The 15,298-nt window shown below is 43.1% G+C and overlaps 1 protein-coding gene across 2 annotated transcripts in view; it reads left to right on the top strand.

Moving 5' to 3' along the window:
• Positions 1-12,794: 12,794 nt before the first annotated feature.
• Positions 12,795-15,298, top strand: part of EXOC2 (exocyst complex component 2) — an 85,421-nt gene continuing 82,917 nt past the window's right edge. The window contains exons 1-2 of one of the 2 annotated variants that reach the window (XM_035126366.3): positions 12,795-12,951; positions 14,737-14,896. In XM_035126366.3, coding sequence (XP_034982257.2) covers positions 14,779-14,896 — 118 coding nt within the window. In that variant the 5' untranslated portion in view covers positions 12,795-12,951; positions 14,737-14,778. Of the gene's footprint in view, positions 13,104-14,736; positions 14,897-15,298 lie in introns of both variants that reach the window. The other variant, XM_035126367.3, reaches the window with a different exon arrangement.

The following is a 15,298-nucleotide window of genomic DNA, read 5'->3' on the forward strand; positions in this document are numbered from 1 at the left end:
CATTTCAAAAAGGATGACCGTGGAATAAACTAAATGTGTGTGCATGTGTATTACTGCCAGGTTAACACTGCCTCTGCCATACCACTTTTCAGCTCTCTTTAAAAAATTATGTTTCTAGCCTTCAGGATGATGCAATAGGGATCCTCTGCAAGTTTCAATGGTATACATCCCCCTCCCAAAATCCAGTCTTTTGTTCCCTCCTTCTCTAAGTTTTACAAAATTGCCAGTAAACCCTAGTAGTGTGGACTAGGCATGGTTGATTATTATTTTTCATAAATGTGATTCCACAAAATTTTGGTGCAAAACCATTTGGGACAGTATATTTAGGAATCTGGCTTTCAAGTACATCATTTAACAAAATTTCTATATAGCTTCTTGTGGGTTTCTCCTCCCTTACCATCATTCTCTTTGCTATTTAATCCTATGGGTTTCCCCAGTGTATGAAATACTTTTTTCGTTTTATATTACTATTTGAAATAATTTAAATAATAATGATTCGATGATTAGCAATATTTGTCAAGTACAGTTTCATTGGAGCAAATCAACTTGGATGTGCTGAGAAGAGTCCATTTTCTTCGGTGACGGATCTCTTCAAGATGTGGCAAAAGAAAGAAAGAAAAAGAGCCGTCTTCAAATATCTAAAGGGCTGTCACACGGAGGATGGAGCAAGCTTGTTTTCAGCTGCTCTGGAGGGTAGAACCCGAACCAATAGCTTCAAGTTACAAGAAAGGAGATTCCAACTAAACTTCACGAAGAACTTTCTGGCTGTAAGGGCTGTTTGACAGTGGAATAGGCTCCCACAAGAGGTGGGGAGCTCTCATCCCTTGGAGGTTTTTAAGCAGAGGTTAGATGACCATCTGTCATGTATGATCTAGTTGAGATTCCTGAATTTCAAGGGTTGAACTAGATGACCCTTGGAGTCCCTTCCAACTCTACAATTCTACAAATCTATGGATTCTTTCCTTTTTTGCTATTATATATTCTTTCTATATCTTCATATATTTCCAATCTCCAGGCTTGATCCAGCAGGCTTATATTCTTATGTGTTGCTCGATCAAACCAAGGGCCATTCTAGTCCCTTGTCTGGTTTCTGTCTGGAAGCAGCAACCACCTCCTTTGAGCAACTTTCATCTTTTCTGAGTCACTGGGGCAATCCACCTGTGGATCCCAGATTTATTAATGGGCCCATGAGGTGGACATTATTACATTTAGGATTGCCAAGCTAGACAATATCAAAATGTCAACCATCTCTCTTGTACCAGACTCGGGGAAAGCTCGGGGACCCCTCCAGCCTGGAATACACAGAACTCCGAATGGAAAAATGGTCCTAACCTCTACAAACGAAGGGCTCACTTTCTAGAGGAACAGGGCTAAATGTACAGTGGTACCTCGACATCCGAATGCTCCGACTTTCGAAGGTTTCGACTTACGAAGTCGACAACCCCAGAAGTCTTTTCGCCCCATGCGCATTCTGCACCTGCGCAGAAGCGGCATGCGCAGTCCATGCATGCGCAGAAGCGCAAAAATGCGCTTTGCGCATGCACAGAACAGGCACTTCGACATCCAAAGACATCGACTTACGAAGAGCGCCGCGGAACGGATCGTCTTCGTAAATCGAGGTACCACTGTATATGAAAGCACACTGATTTTCAGCACTGATGGCATCCGTATGTGTCGAGAGGCAACGGAGTGCACTTCCTGGAGTGAAGTCAAATCGCTGGAGAATCACAGCGCCTGCTGTGGCTGCTGAGATCAGTAACTCATAACTGCTGCCCCCTGCGTAGTTTTTGCTGTGTTATCAGCACCCAAGTGACCACTCTGGGGTGCAAGCCAGGGCAGTGTGTACGGAGGTCCTGGGTTACCTAGATGACGAGACCCTTCTCTTGGCCCCACTAATTTGGGCCAATGGAAAGCAGAGCAAAACATCTGGCACCATCTTAGCTCAGGACTTGGCAGATGAAGGCGTACAAGGCATCATCCAACCACCTTAGGGACTCCACTCGGGACTTGTGTAGAGTTTACTGCATATCCTTTTCTTCTCCTGAAGACATGTATGGATTTTTCTTCAGGGTTTACTCCCAAAGCCTTTCTCACAAATGAGTATAGTCACAAGGCAGCAGAGATTTAAGATCAGATTTTCCCTTCTCCGTTTCAGCATAATACATCAGGATGATGATGATGATGATGATGATGATGATGATGATCAACCACCCTTCACCAGCAGGAGTATTGTTTCCATTAGACTCAAATACTCTTGTGTGTTTTCTCTTTAATTTAGAATTGCAAATAGTACATGGAAGGTATTTTTCAGAACCAATGTTTGTACCGAGCCAGAAAAATAGCAGCAAAAAAACGAACAACATTCTTGCCTGATCTGTGGGAAAACATTTTTGCCTGATCTGTGGAATACAATATTTAGTATTTTTTAGCTGTACAGGGTTTTGTGAACAATTTTGGGGGATTTGTTTGGCTTCCAAAAACAATGCCTCAGGGTCAACAGTGCATGGCTTCACAGATAAGGCATTGAAGAGGAGGGTGGAAATGACTAGACTGCAAGCCAGACTGCAAGCTGGACTGTGAGAACTGTGGGTTCTAGTCAGGCTACAAAAGGCCTTTTTCTCTGGCGCTGTGGATAAATGGACTGTTAGACCATTATGTTCTGGCCATGCTAAGTGAGGAGGTAACTTTTCTCTAGGTTTCCATTCCTTCATTTCTACCATCATTTAAGATGCTTCCTCGGTGGGGATTGATTGCTAGAAGATGTTTTGATGGGGGCTGCGGTGTCCAAAATATGGGATAAGTCTTGTGTTTTACCAAAGAAAGACTGTAAAAGGTATAAATGGGTTTCAAATGGTAAAAAAAATTAAAAAATAGAACAAGTCACTGCACAGGCTGTAGCACTATAAGGAGAAAGGAAGGCAGCAAAAACAGCTAGATCAGCCCTTCTGTTTTAACAGCACCACTGGTACTAAGTAAAGGTAGAGGGATCCCTGACCGTTAGGTCCAGTCGCAGATGACTCTGGGGTTGTGGTGCTCATCTCACTTTACTGGCCGAGGAAGCTGGTGTACAGCTTCTAGGTCATGTGGCCAGAATGACTAAGCCGCTTCTGGCGAACCAGAGCAGCGCACGGAAATGCCCTTTGCCTTCCCGCTGTAACGGTACCTATTTATCTACTTGCACTTTGACGTGCTTTTGAACTGCTAAGTTGGCAGGAGCAGGGACAAAGCGACGGGAGCTCACCCCGTCACAGGGATTTGAACTGCCAACCTGGTTACCTACACTGAACAGTCTATTAACAGAAGCTATGTGCTACCACCAGTCTTGGAGGAAGCATGGCTCTGAGTACAGGTACCAGATACTGGGAATCTCAAGTGAGAAGATTGCTCTTGAGTTCATGTCCTGCTTTCCTTTGGCATCCGGTTGGCCCAGATTCTCAGAGTGGTTTAACATTCAACCTCTGTCCTCATGGAGCTCTGGGAATTGTAGCCCCCAATAACTCTTGGCACTCTTAAAAACTACAGCTCGGGAAACTATTTTGGGAAAGCCACGTTTAAAGTGTTTTTAAAACGACTAAGTTGAGGGGATACAATAGTGGCTTATAAGATTATGCACACTGTGGGGAAAGTGGATAGAGAAATATTTTTCTCCCACTAGAACTTGTGGGCACCCGGATGTTAGGAGATTCAGGACAGATAAAAGAAAATTCTTCTTCATGCAGCGGATAGTTAAACTTTTCTGTCACAAGAGGCAGTGATAGCCACCAACTTGAATGGCTTTTTAAAAAAGGATTAGGTAAATTCATGGAGAATAATGGTGGGTACAGTATGTTCTGCCTTCCACTGTTGGAGTCAGTACACCTCTGAATACAAATGGCTAGAAATCGCGGACAGAGTGATTGGGATTGGACTGAAGAGGGTGAGACCGCTTCTCCTGACGCTGCAGAAGAGGAGAAATGCAGTACAGTGGTACCTCGGTTTATGAACACAATTGGTTCCGGAAGTCTGTTCATAAACTGAAGCGTTCATAAACTGAAGCGAACTTTCCCATTGAAAGTAATGGAAAGTGGATTAATCCGTTCCAGACAGTCCGCAGAGTACTTAAACTGAAGCGTTCATAAACTGAAGCAAACTTTCCCATTGAAAGTAATGGAAAGTGGATTAATCCGTTCCAGACGGGTCCGTGGAGTACTTAAACTGAAATGTTCATAAACTGAAGCATGGGTGTAATTGGTTCCGGAAGTCTGTTAATAAACTGAAGCGTTCATAAACTGAAGCGAACTTTCCCATTGAAAGTAATGGAAAATGAATTAATCTGTTCCAGATGGGTCCGCGGTGTTCATAAACCGAAAATTCATAAACCGAGGTGTTCATAAACCGAGGTTCCACTGTATTGATTTACAGCAGGGGATTGAGGGGGGGTGAGGAAGGTCACAGTTCAGAGATAGATGAACAAAAGAGTCGGGAAGTGTTAGAAGAAGGTGGGGGGATTGCGACAGGGCAGCCAGCTGACACATTGTCACTGGAGAGTATTTCTGATCCCCCTTCTCCCAGAACTCGGTGTTCATTAAGGGTGCAGGAACAACAGAATCAGAGACTTTGGGCCACAAGCCGCCACCGTAAAGGGAGATGCTGTTGCTAGGAAGGCGCGAGGAGGAGCCCAGTTTGGAGCAATGCCATTGTTAAGGCTTGTTGCGTTCTTTTGTCTTTTGCTATTAAGATTGAATGAAACTCATTAAAAAAGGACTCTACCTTGTTTTCTCTGCCCTTGCTGCAACCAGGGGAGGAATGGCTTTCTCGAAGCCTCGACAGAGCCTTGACACAGAAACAGCACTGTTGTATTAAGTTCTGTTTGCGGACTCCCCATGGGCATCTAATTTGCCACGGTGGGAACAGAGTGCTGGACTAGAGAGGCTTTTGCCCTGATCCAGTAGGAGTCCTCTTATGTCCAAGCTGCTCTTACTTGGAGATGAAAAGAAGAATTTTATCCATAACCCTTACAGCTTCCTGCCATGTTGTATTAACTGGGAAGGGTGATGTGGACATGGTTTTAAATAGAGTTGGCTAGACAGTCCCGGAAATAAACAGGGCAGTTTCTAAAAAGCTCTTAAAACCACTAAGTAAAACCTAGGTTATAGAAAACAATGGCACTGTTGATGGCAGCGATGCCCTAGTCTAGTCTTCAGGCTGAGTATCTGTGGGGGCTAGTGAGATGAAGCTGGTTTGCAATGTTTTTATCCATTCTTTATTAAAACATGTAGCCAAAAAAATTTTACTATAGGAAAGCCACCCAAAAGATGTTCAGGATTCGCTTTTCACTTCGAGCTTCTAACAAACAGCTTGCTAGAAATTAGTCTTTTTTCCCATGGATTGATAAGCCTGTTTTTCAGTCCCTATCTATGACCATCCTGCTTTCTGAGCTCTACCCAAGGTCATGTATATTTTCACTGGGATATGCCTTTAGTATTGCATTTAATATGATCTTTCCTTTTATGTGTAACAGGATGGGTTGATTTACAGAAAGGCAACTGAAACTGATTTTAATCACAATAAAAAACAAATCCTTTTCTTAAAAATAAACCAAAGCTCAAGCAAAAAGGTTTTTACATGGCTTAAGAAACTTTCACCATCCCATTCACCTCCAATCAAAATATTCAGGTAGGCAAATGCTGGTTTGTTGCAAAAGCAACACCTTAAGTTTCATTTGTACACAGTCCATGTATAAAAATCATGTGACAACTTCTGTACTGCTGCTGTATTATGCATATACGAATATACTTCACAGAATGTCATGGGACTTACTTCTGAATAAACCTGCATAGGATTGTGTTGCACAAATCTCTTTATTAAACCTGAAAATATGCATCAGTTTCAGTTGAATTCATGGCTGCTTTAGCACTCCACCAGTGCTTTAACATACAAGTTATCATATAAAGTTGCAATTGCAATTTGTAACCATTAAGGGGTACCCTTTTTACAATAAACAGCATGTCTGATAACGTCCACCATGCATTGTAAATATGATCTCCAGATCTTACTCCTGAAAACATGCTTACACATCATGACTTTGTACATTTATTATTTCATTGATTTTAAAATATTTATAGGCCACTTTCATGGATACAAATCTTTCAAGGAGGTTTACATAACAAAAAATAAGAACAAAGCATAAAAGCAAATAGCATTACTACAAATCTCCCTGGCAGTAATAAAAAGACCCAGCCCATAATGTAAAACATGATTTCCACAAAACCAGCTGTTCAGGGAATACAGAAGAATGCCCACAATAAAAAGAAAATACACCTCTTGTGTACGCCATCTGAAATAGTTAAGTCTTTTAGGCCTTTTGGAATGACTAAGCTAGGTGGCATTTCTGCAGGGGTTACTGGTAGAGTTGTAGAGCGCTGGGGCCACCACAGAAAAGGCCCAACCCTCCTCCCTGAAAACCTCATTGATCTGAGAGGCAGACAGGTGAGAAAGGACGCTGTTGTATATATTATGGGCTGGCAGGTTGCTATATATATGCAGGCAGCCCTTTAAATAGCTCCAGTCCAAATAATGTAAGACTTTAAAGGTTAAAACCTCTAAAGGGCCTTCTTAGTGGCTGCTTCCAGACTCTGGAACGTGCTACCTGGAGAAGTTAAACTGGCTCCCTCTTTGCTGTCCTTCCACCAGTAGGTGAAGATTGGGAACTGACTGGTTTTAATGAAAGGGCTCGTGCCATGCTGCTTTTGTTGTAATCATTTGTATATTTAAAACATATTTTATATGTATACGTAGTTTTAATTCTATTGATGTTTAATTGCTTTTAAACTATTGTCATTTCTATGTTTTTAGTGATTCTCTTTTCTTTTTTATCTGTAAGCTGCCTTGAGTCCCACCAGAGGAAAAGGAGGGGTATAAATAAATATACAGTGGTACCTTGGATCTCGAACAGCTTAGTTGTCAAACAAATCGGCTCCCGAGCACCACAAACCCCGAAGTAAGTGTTCCGGTTTGCAAACGTTTTTCAGAAGCCGAACATCCGACGTGGCTTCCGCGGCTTCCGATTGAGTGCAGGAAGCTTCTGCAGCCAATCAGAAGCTGCGCCTTGGTTTTCGAACGGTTTCAGGAGTCGAACAGACTCCTGGAATGGATTAAGTTCGGTAACCAAGGTACCACTGTATAAGAATACAAGTAATAAAACCACCACTTTGAATTGGGTTCAGATATGCTCCAAAAGCCAAGGACGCTGGTATAATAATGGTCCTATAGGATCCAACTGCCCTACTGACAGAACTTTCTGACTGCTGTATTGTGAACCTGTGAACCAGCGGAAGTTTCTAAGCCATCTTCAAAGATGCCCTCACATGGAACCAGCCAAGCCTAGATGTGACTAGATGATGAGTCACTGGGGCCAGGCCAGGCCTCTACAGATAGAGCCACAGTTGGTGCACCAGTCGAAGCTGGAGGAACATATTCCTGGCTACTGGTCTACGCCAGCTAGCACAGAGTCCACAGAAGGACAAACAGCAGGAGGAAAAGATGCATCACTGTAAAAAGCGTAGAGTTGATCATCTAATCGTCTGGGTAAGTCATATCCTGGGTCACGCTGATATTATTATTATTATTATTATTATTATTATTATTATTATTATTAACGTCCCGAGGATATAGGGGAGAAATGCCCATAGAAATTAATGGAGAAATCCAGGATTCTAATCTAGCTACAACTGGGCATATGTAGCACCTCATCACCCAAACTTGCTCAGCAATGGAGAGAAAACCCTAAAAATGGAGATAGGCAAATAGCCCAAAGACTGAGTGATGGATATGGAATGCTCACTGACCACTGAAATTGAAGGGTGGGGGGCAAGGCAAAGCTGTGCATGCCCAGAAGGGAAATGAAATGAATGGTCTGGAATCCTGATCACAAACACAACATACTGCAATATTCTGTTGCAGTGCCCCGCTTTTCCAGATTAGCGACCAACTAGAAGCAAAGTTTGAACCAGGACTTCCCAGCTCATGCCGATGTCCCTTTCCTCCTATGCCGCGCTAGCTCTCTCTAATGGTCATTTTTGTAATATCCGAGGAAGAACCAACATCCAATAAAATGGACGTGATCAATTCTCGTAAAAACCTGTGAAGGGACAGTCATTAAGTGGAAGCTCTTGTGAGCTTGCTGCCAGGAGGTGCCCAAGATATCACGACAAAAGGCCATGACCATCAGTCTGTGCTCTCGGCAAGGCCCGAGAATCCCCACGTCCCTCGTTGCCAAACCACACAGCCCTCAAGCCAGCTGTACAGATAGGAGGAGGAGGAGGAGGCGACAAGCAGCTTTCTTAAATACACACACACTTTCCCACCCCCCACCCTCCCGGTACCTCAGCTGAGTGACAGCCTCTTGATGTTGCGTGCGAGTGAGTTCAGCTGGTGCTGTGTGGTCTGGGTGTGTGGTCTCCAGCTTGGCCGAGAGGCTACTAACAGGGTGGATGAGAGAGAGCAACTCTGTTTACTTTAATTTATTTCGGATGCCGGAACTGTGCCCAGAGTTTCTCCTGAGCTTGATTCCACAGTTAGTGGCAGCAATCCCTCACAGCTGCAGCACAGTCTGAAATATGTGCTGAACTCCTCGACCAAGTGCTTTTGCAGCATCTGCTTCAAGTCCAGCCTGCTAATCCCCTGTGACTCAGAAATGTTAATGGCATCGCTGAGTGCTGTGATTATTTTGGTTTTACTATGTCAAGATAGGATCTCCCTCTCTCTCTCTCTCTCTCTCTCTCTCTCTCTCTGAATCCTGGAAGATGTACTTTTTGTGGGTTATTTAATGCAGGAATTTTATGATATTGGTAATATGTATTGTAACTATGAAGTCTGATACAGCAGGTCTTTTTAAAGACGTGTGTGTGTGTGTGTTTAGCGGTGACATACAAAATTGTAATCTAGATTCCAGATTTGGGTCATGTCATACAATGAACCTCAAGTTGTGCACTCTCATATTCATATTTTGACCCTTTCCCATTCATTTACATTTATTTGGCTCACTGTTTTAGAATTGGTGAAATGCCAGAAATTTGCGTTTATTTTCTTATTTATTGTACGTATTGATATTATACAATAAACTGCTTCAAAGACCTGTTTATTGGGATAGTAAAGCACATTAGGAATGCTGGAATAAAGCTGCAACCCTATATACTTGCTTACCTGGAAATATGCTCAATGGGACTTACTTCTGAGTAGAGACATAGAGGATTGTACTGAAGGGGGAAAAAACCCTATTCAAAATTAAAATGACTTGTCATTTACTAATATTTGCTTGACGTGAATGCCGGTTACAACAAGATAAGGCAAATTAACCTTTAGTTATTTGGACTGTTTCTTTATATGTGCTTATCTTTTCATTTTAAATAGCTTAGAGATATTTGAGAATATTTTTTTTAACCAAATGTAACATTCATGACCAATACTTGTTTAAAATGACAAGTCTCCTTTCATTATTCAAATAAACATGCATTCACTCTTAATATGACTTGGAATTCCAGCATTGTTTAGCTTATTCATTCCTAGTCTTTTCTGGCAGACTTGCAGGAATGAACTTAGTATTATTGATGCAGCGATGAAGGCTGTAATATTCATAGCAGTGGTGAAGGCTGTTGCAAATCTGTGGGCTAAAGCTCTCCAAAGGGATTAAGGAATATCACCATCATTTTAATAAAAAAAATGTATTGAGGTGGGGGGGAGTGCCTTCCTGTTTTAACTTGTGGTCTACTATATTTCTGCATTTATGTTGAATTCAAATTTTCCTCAATTTGTTTTTGTATTATCTGCAGTGATCTTAGATCACAGCTTGGAAGAAGTGAAATGGTTCGTTTCAGTCCCTGCCTGCAGGTTACAATGCAAGTGACATGACACACTGGGGGGGGGTGGTAAAGAGGAGAGAAAAAATGTAAACAGTCATCAAATCTTAATTTAACAAAGTTAAATAGAAGTTCTTTGGGGAAGGGTCATAGCTCAGTGGTCAGTGTAGACCAGGCATTCCCAACCTGCGGCCCTCCAGATGTTTTGGCCTACAACTCCTATGATCCCTAGCTAACAGGACCAGTGGTCGGGGATGATGGGAATTGTAGTCCAAAACATATGGAGGGCCAGAGGTTGGGGATGCCTGGTGTAGACAATACTGAACTAGATGGGCAGATCATCTTCAGTCGGTCTAAAGCAGCTTGCTTTGTTCTTATAATAACCAGTTGGAATGGATGTTGTGTTGCTCAGCAAACCAGTTACATAAGAATTAAAACAATAATAATGCCATATAGGTATTACACTTTTAAAACATGAGACAGCAGGGTGACTGTATTTTTAAGACAATGCTTTCTAAGACTCATTCATTTCAGAATACCTTTATCCTTATGTGGTTCTTAAAGCAGCTTACAAAATATCTGCACAATTCAATCACGTTCAAAAACTTTTGACCCATACTCAGAAATAACATTTATTCATTTATTAGCAGTGTTTATACATGTTTATGTTTAAGAAGACCCCCCAAGTGCTTTCCATATCACTACAATATCAACAGAAGACAGAATACATTTAAGACCTCCGTAATGACCAAAATGCGATTTCATCCATTTAACAACTGAAAAAAATACCAAGAAAGAAAGAATTAAAATTCAGACCCAACATTTCTCACTCGTTCTTGGTCCTCCCTGGTGTTGCCAAGACAGGAGGCCCACTGAGTTTCTTTGAAGTTAGTTGAGTATCACAGCCTTGGAGTCAAACTCCCCATCTTCAGCAGATGAGTTCAAGGATATGGGGTCGGAGGAGAAATTGCAGAAAGAAGCACTGCCACAAGACTATATCTTGGTGCCAGTACCCCACCAGCCTAAGGATGTCGTATTGCCATCCTCTCACTCAAAGGACTCTATCGCAGAAGCCCCAGTACAACCAGTCTCCTTCACTTGCAACTGGGACAAAACTGCTGCTCCTACATAGGGATTGCTCCAAGGCTGGCTGTTGCTGAAGCAACACCCAAGCGCTGTTCTCCTATCACACTGAGGATGAACGCTGCACAAATCAGCTTTGCTTTGTTGCTGTGGAGGTCAGCACTTGCAAAAAGACACTGAGCAGTTGAACTTTGCTCAGTCCATGATGAAGACAGTCTTTCTTTACTGGTTCCCATGGATGGCCTCTAAAACCAGGGAGAGGGGCTAAGCAGTCAGAAATTGCTCAGCCTGTGATGGAGTCAATTCTCCCCTCATGTATACATCTTCTTAAAAACAATACTTTTTTTTAAGAAGTACTGCATTCTCATATGCAAATTTAATCAATTGATAAATATATTAAGCACTCAAAGATGTAATTATTGTGTAACAGTCCTAATGTAAACACAATGTTTGCATTGCCCAAGTTTTGCTTCTTTTAAATTTACTTATTTTGCAGATAATGAACACTGGTCAAACTCAAAGTACTATAATGCTCTTGAGTCTTTTCTTCATGCTCACCATTCCAGTGCAGGTTTTTTTAAAGTGTTCTGCAATAAGCACGGAAATACCTAAGTAGAAATATTAGATTTTGGGAGGCTCAGCATTTTTATTACATGAATTCATACTGTAATGGAAAGAGGTAGAGTGTGCCAGCTTCTGAAATCCAATAAAGCGTGCTGCAATATTTTCTAATATTCCTGTCTAGTATAGTCTTAATTCCAGCGCATCACCTGAATGCCTTGGCATTATAGACTAAGGGGAAAGTGGAACGGGGGGGGGGGAGAATAAATACGGAGAAAATAAATCTTCAGCATATAATTTCCTTCATATTAATATTGCTTTTAAAAACACACACATAATAGTTTGGCCCTTTATTTTTGACCCTAGGATTATTGTTCTCCCAACATGTCTTATTATGCATAAGGATTTCTTTTACTCGGGTAATTCAGTGATTTTGTGCTCCTTGCACAGTACAGTACTGATGTTCTTTCACTTTGGCATGTTGCCAGAGTTTCAAACTTTCAATAGGTTAGAAAGTTGCAATCCACACACACACACACACACACACACACACACACCACTGAAAGTATCAGTTCAACATCATTTATTTATTTATTTGCATCAGTTTTAACATCCCACCTGTGTGTAAACACTCTGGACTATAGTTCCAGGAAGCTCCTTGCACATTGTTGGATGTTCTAAAGAAATATTAACAAGCAGGGAAACAAGCCACGCTGAGCAAATCAGATGGGGTCCTGTTGTACTGCACTGATAGAGGAAGTCTATCCCTGCACTTCCCCACTGCACCTAAATTGCAGCAATCTGGGAGGAAGGTTGGCAACTCTGCAGGTCACCAGAGTAGATGGTTTTGCAAATTGCAGAACTTGCAAATTGCTTCAACGACCTGTCTCCTCGCCTTGTCTGAAACAACCATAAATACATTGCGCGGTGAACTTTCCATCGAGAGCCTCTCGTGTAGGGAGCACTGCAGATAGCGCGCATGCATGTCTCCGGGCGCGCGCGCACGCGGGGGGGGGAGGACTTGGTTTGGCAAGCTGAGATAAAACAAGCTAACAGTGAAATAACATACTGAAATCTGGGATAGCATACCTGAACCAACAGCATAAGGATAATTGTTTTCTGAATGCTTTGCTACTGAACGAATAATAATAAAAAGAAATGTATCATTCTGCCACAAGGTAGATCATGGAGCAGCAGCAACTCAATTTGCACGGACACAACGCGGAACGTGGAAATGAGCGAGGAGTAGGAGGAGGGGCGGGGCAAAGAACTCTGCCGCTCCCTCCTCTCGCAAGCCATTGGCTGCGGACGGCTGAGTGGCAGCGCCGGCTTAGGCAGCCAGCTGGCGCTTGCCGCGGTCACGTCACGTGCGTCGGCCTCCGTTCGGTTGCGTCACGTGCGTGGCGGCGTCAGAGCCCCCTGCGTAGCCCTCGGTCCGCCCCTGCTCCGCCAGCTGCGCTTCCGGCGGGAGGTAGGTCTCTGCTTGAGTGGCGTTTTAGGGAGCGGGGCGGCGGCGATTGCAGGCTTCCTACCTCGGTTGGCGGTTGGGAGAGGGTCCTTCTCCGCTACCACCGTTCCCAGCTCAGCTGAGGGCGCTGAGGGAGAGCCCGGCTGACGCGTTGGGTGGGGCTTTTATTTTTATATCCTTTTATTTTGCCAAGGAAGAGGATGGGGGGGGAGGTTTTGTTTGCATTATGCATTTCCTGTTTTTATCTTGTATTTTTATGCTTTGAACCGCCCTGAGATCTTCAGATAAGGGCGGTATGCGCTCTTCTCTCTCTCTCTCTCTCTCTCTCTCTCTAAAATACAAACACACACACACAAACGCGCACACATGAAATAATAATAGCAATAATAATAATATGAATAATATGAAATAATTATTCATATTATGAAATAATAATACAAGCACACACCACCACACATGCATACCCCACTGGCCGGCTCGTGGGTGAGCCTTGGGATGCCACTGTGCGCTTTGGGCTTTCTGGCCCACCAGGCTCTGTCATGGCCAGGTTAGTGTCACAACTCAGACAGCACACATGAAACATGCTCTGGTTCAGCATCCTTGTACAGTTGTACCTTGGAAGCCAAACAGAATTTGTTCCGGAAGTCCATTTGACTTCCAAAACATTTGGGAACCAAGGTGCAGCTTTCTATTGGCTGCAGGAAGCTCCTGCAGCCAATCGGAAACAATGTCAGACATTCCGGTTCCAAAGAACATTTGCAAACCAGAACAATCACTTCTGGGTTTGCAGCGTTTGGGAGCCAAAACATTCATCTCGCAAGGTTCCATACGTAAACTAAAAATAGCAGGAAAGAAATAGACCCCCACCATGTTCTAAGTTATACTACAGAGCTACATAAATTTAGTACTCAAATTGATTTAATTCCAAGTGCAAGTCTTTTGAACCAGGCTCTTTTTAGTGTGTGTATCTGTCTTTCTAGTAAAAGACCCCAAGCCCAAGCCCAGTACATAAGATGGACCACCGCTCCTATGCCACCCTCCAGGGGTGATGGTGTTGCCACTTGCTGGATGCAGTGACAAGGGCAGGGGAAGCATTGGGTTGGCGGGAGCAGGCATTGATACATGCATGCTTTCACCTGTGACTACCATTCCACTGCTTCCTGCATCCTTTGCTTCCGAACTCCCAAGTAACAGCAGCACTGCCACATGCAGAAGAATGGTGCAGTTGTGGTGCCCCATCTCAAACACTGCAATATGTAGTGCACACCTGAAGTCTGCCCAACCCATATATATCCTGTAGAAAGAAGGGCACTGTGGCAGGTAATTTCATGCTCATTTCATGAATCGTTTTGGCTCATGGTTCCTTTCAGAACTGAATGCCCAATACAGTAATGTTGCCCTAAAAGTAGTTCCATTGGAGTTGCTGACACAAGTAAATGGAACTTTAATTCCTAATTCTCATCATGGGTGTGGATCTAAATGTCCAACTGGTGTAGCAGGAATCAGGGCATTCATGTACAGGCCACCCACATGGAGCTAGTAGTTCACACAGATAGCATTGGCTGGGAGCCTGGCAGTGATCCTGTGTGCTCCCAGGGTTTTCAGATGGGTGCCATCATGCATCTGACGCAGCCCTAATTCGAAAGTTGAGCAGTTTCATCTTGATGTTCCTTAGGAACCATCAGCACTCAAGAACTAAGCAAGCCATTTTAAATCACACAATTGAGCATTTCTAAGTTTTATCGTAATTGGTGCAATGTAAACATTTCACTTTTTTTCCTGATACAGACTGCTGAATATATCAGTCTTTCATCAAAGAAGAAATCTATAATGTCTCACGCACGCAAGCCCCCTCTTGTGACGGGCATTTCTCCCAATGAAGGCATCTCATGGACAAAGGTCACAATTCGAGGAGAGAACTTGGGAACGGGCCCAACAGATCTAATAGGTAAAGTCAAGAAAGCTGTTTGCGTTTCCATGAAAACACTTGATAGACAATAAAACATTGGTTTTTTCTTCATGAAGTTGAAAAGATCCTTTCTTAAATACCAGGGGAGGAATTCAGTGTTGTGCTAAAACAAACATCCAATTAGCTTGAGTATTTCTGCTTGCATGACAGAACAACCCTTCTCACCCCACGTGCTGTTCTGGGGGTTCTCCTGACACCTCTGGAGCCAATTTGAGGGGTGGGGAAGAGGGGGGAGCCCTGTTGCAGAACTGCTTAGTTGAGTCCGGCCCAGGGAAAGTATTGTTGTGGTATTTCTTCCTGAGCTTCCTTTTTCTCAGATCATGGTCAGTAGGGATGCAGTGAAACGTTTTCTGCCAGGGGGAATTTAATTCACCCCTTCAA

Source organism: Zootoca vivipara, chromosome 8 (assembly GCF_965207765.1).
Source record: "Zootoca vivipara chromosome 8, rZooViv2.hap1.1, whole genome shotgun sequence".
Taxonomy (NCBI): domain Eukaryota; kingdom Metazoa; phylum Chordata; class Lepidosauria; order Squamata; family Lacertidae; genus Zootoca; species Zootoca vivipara.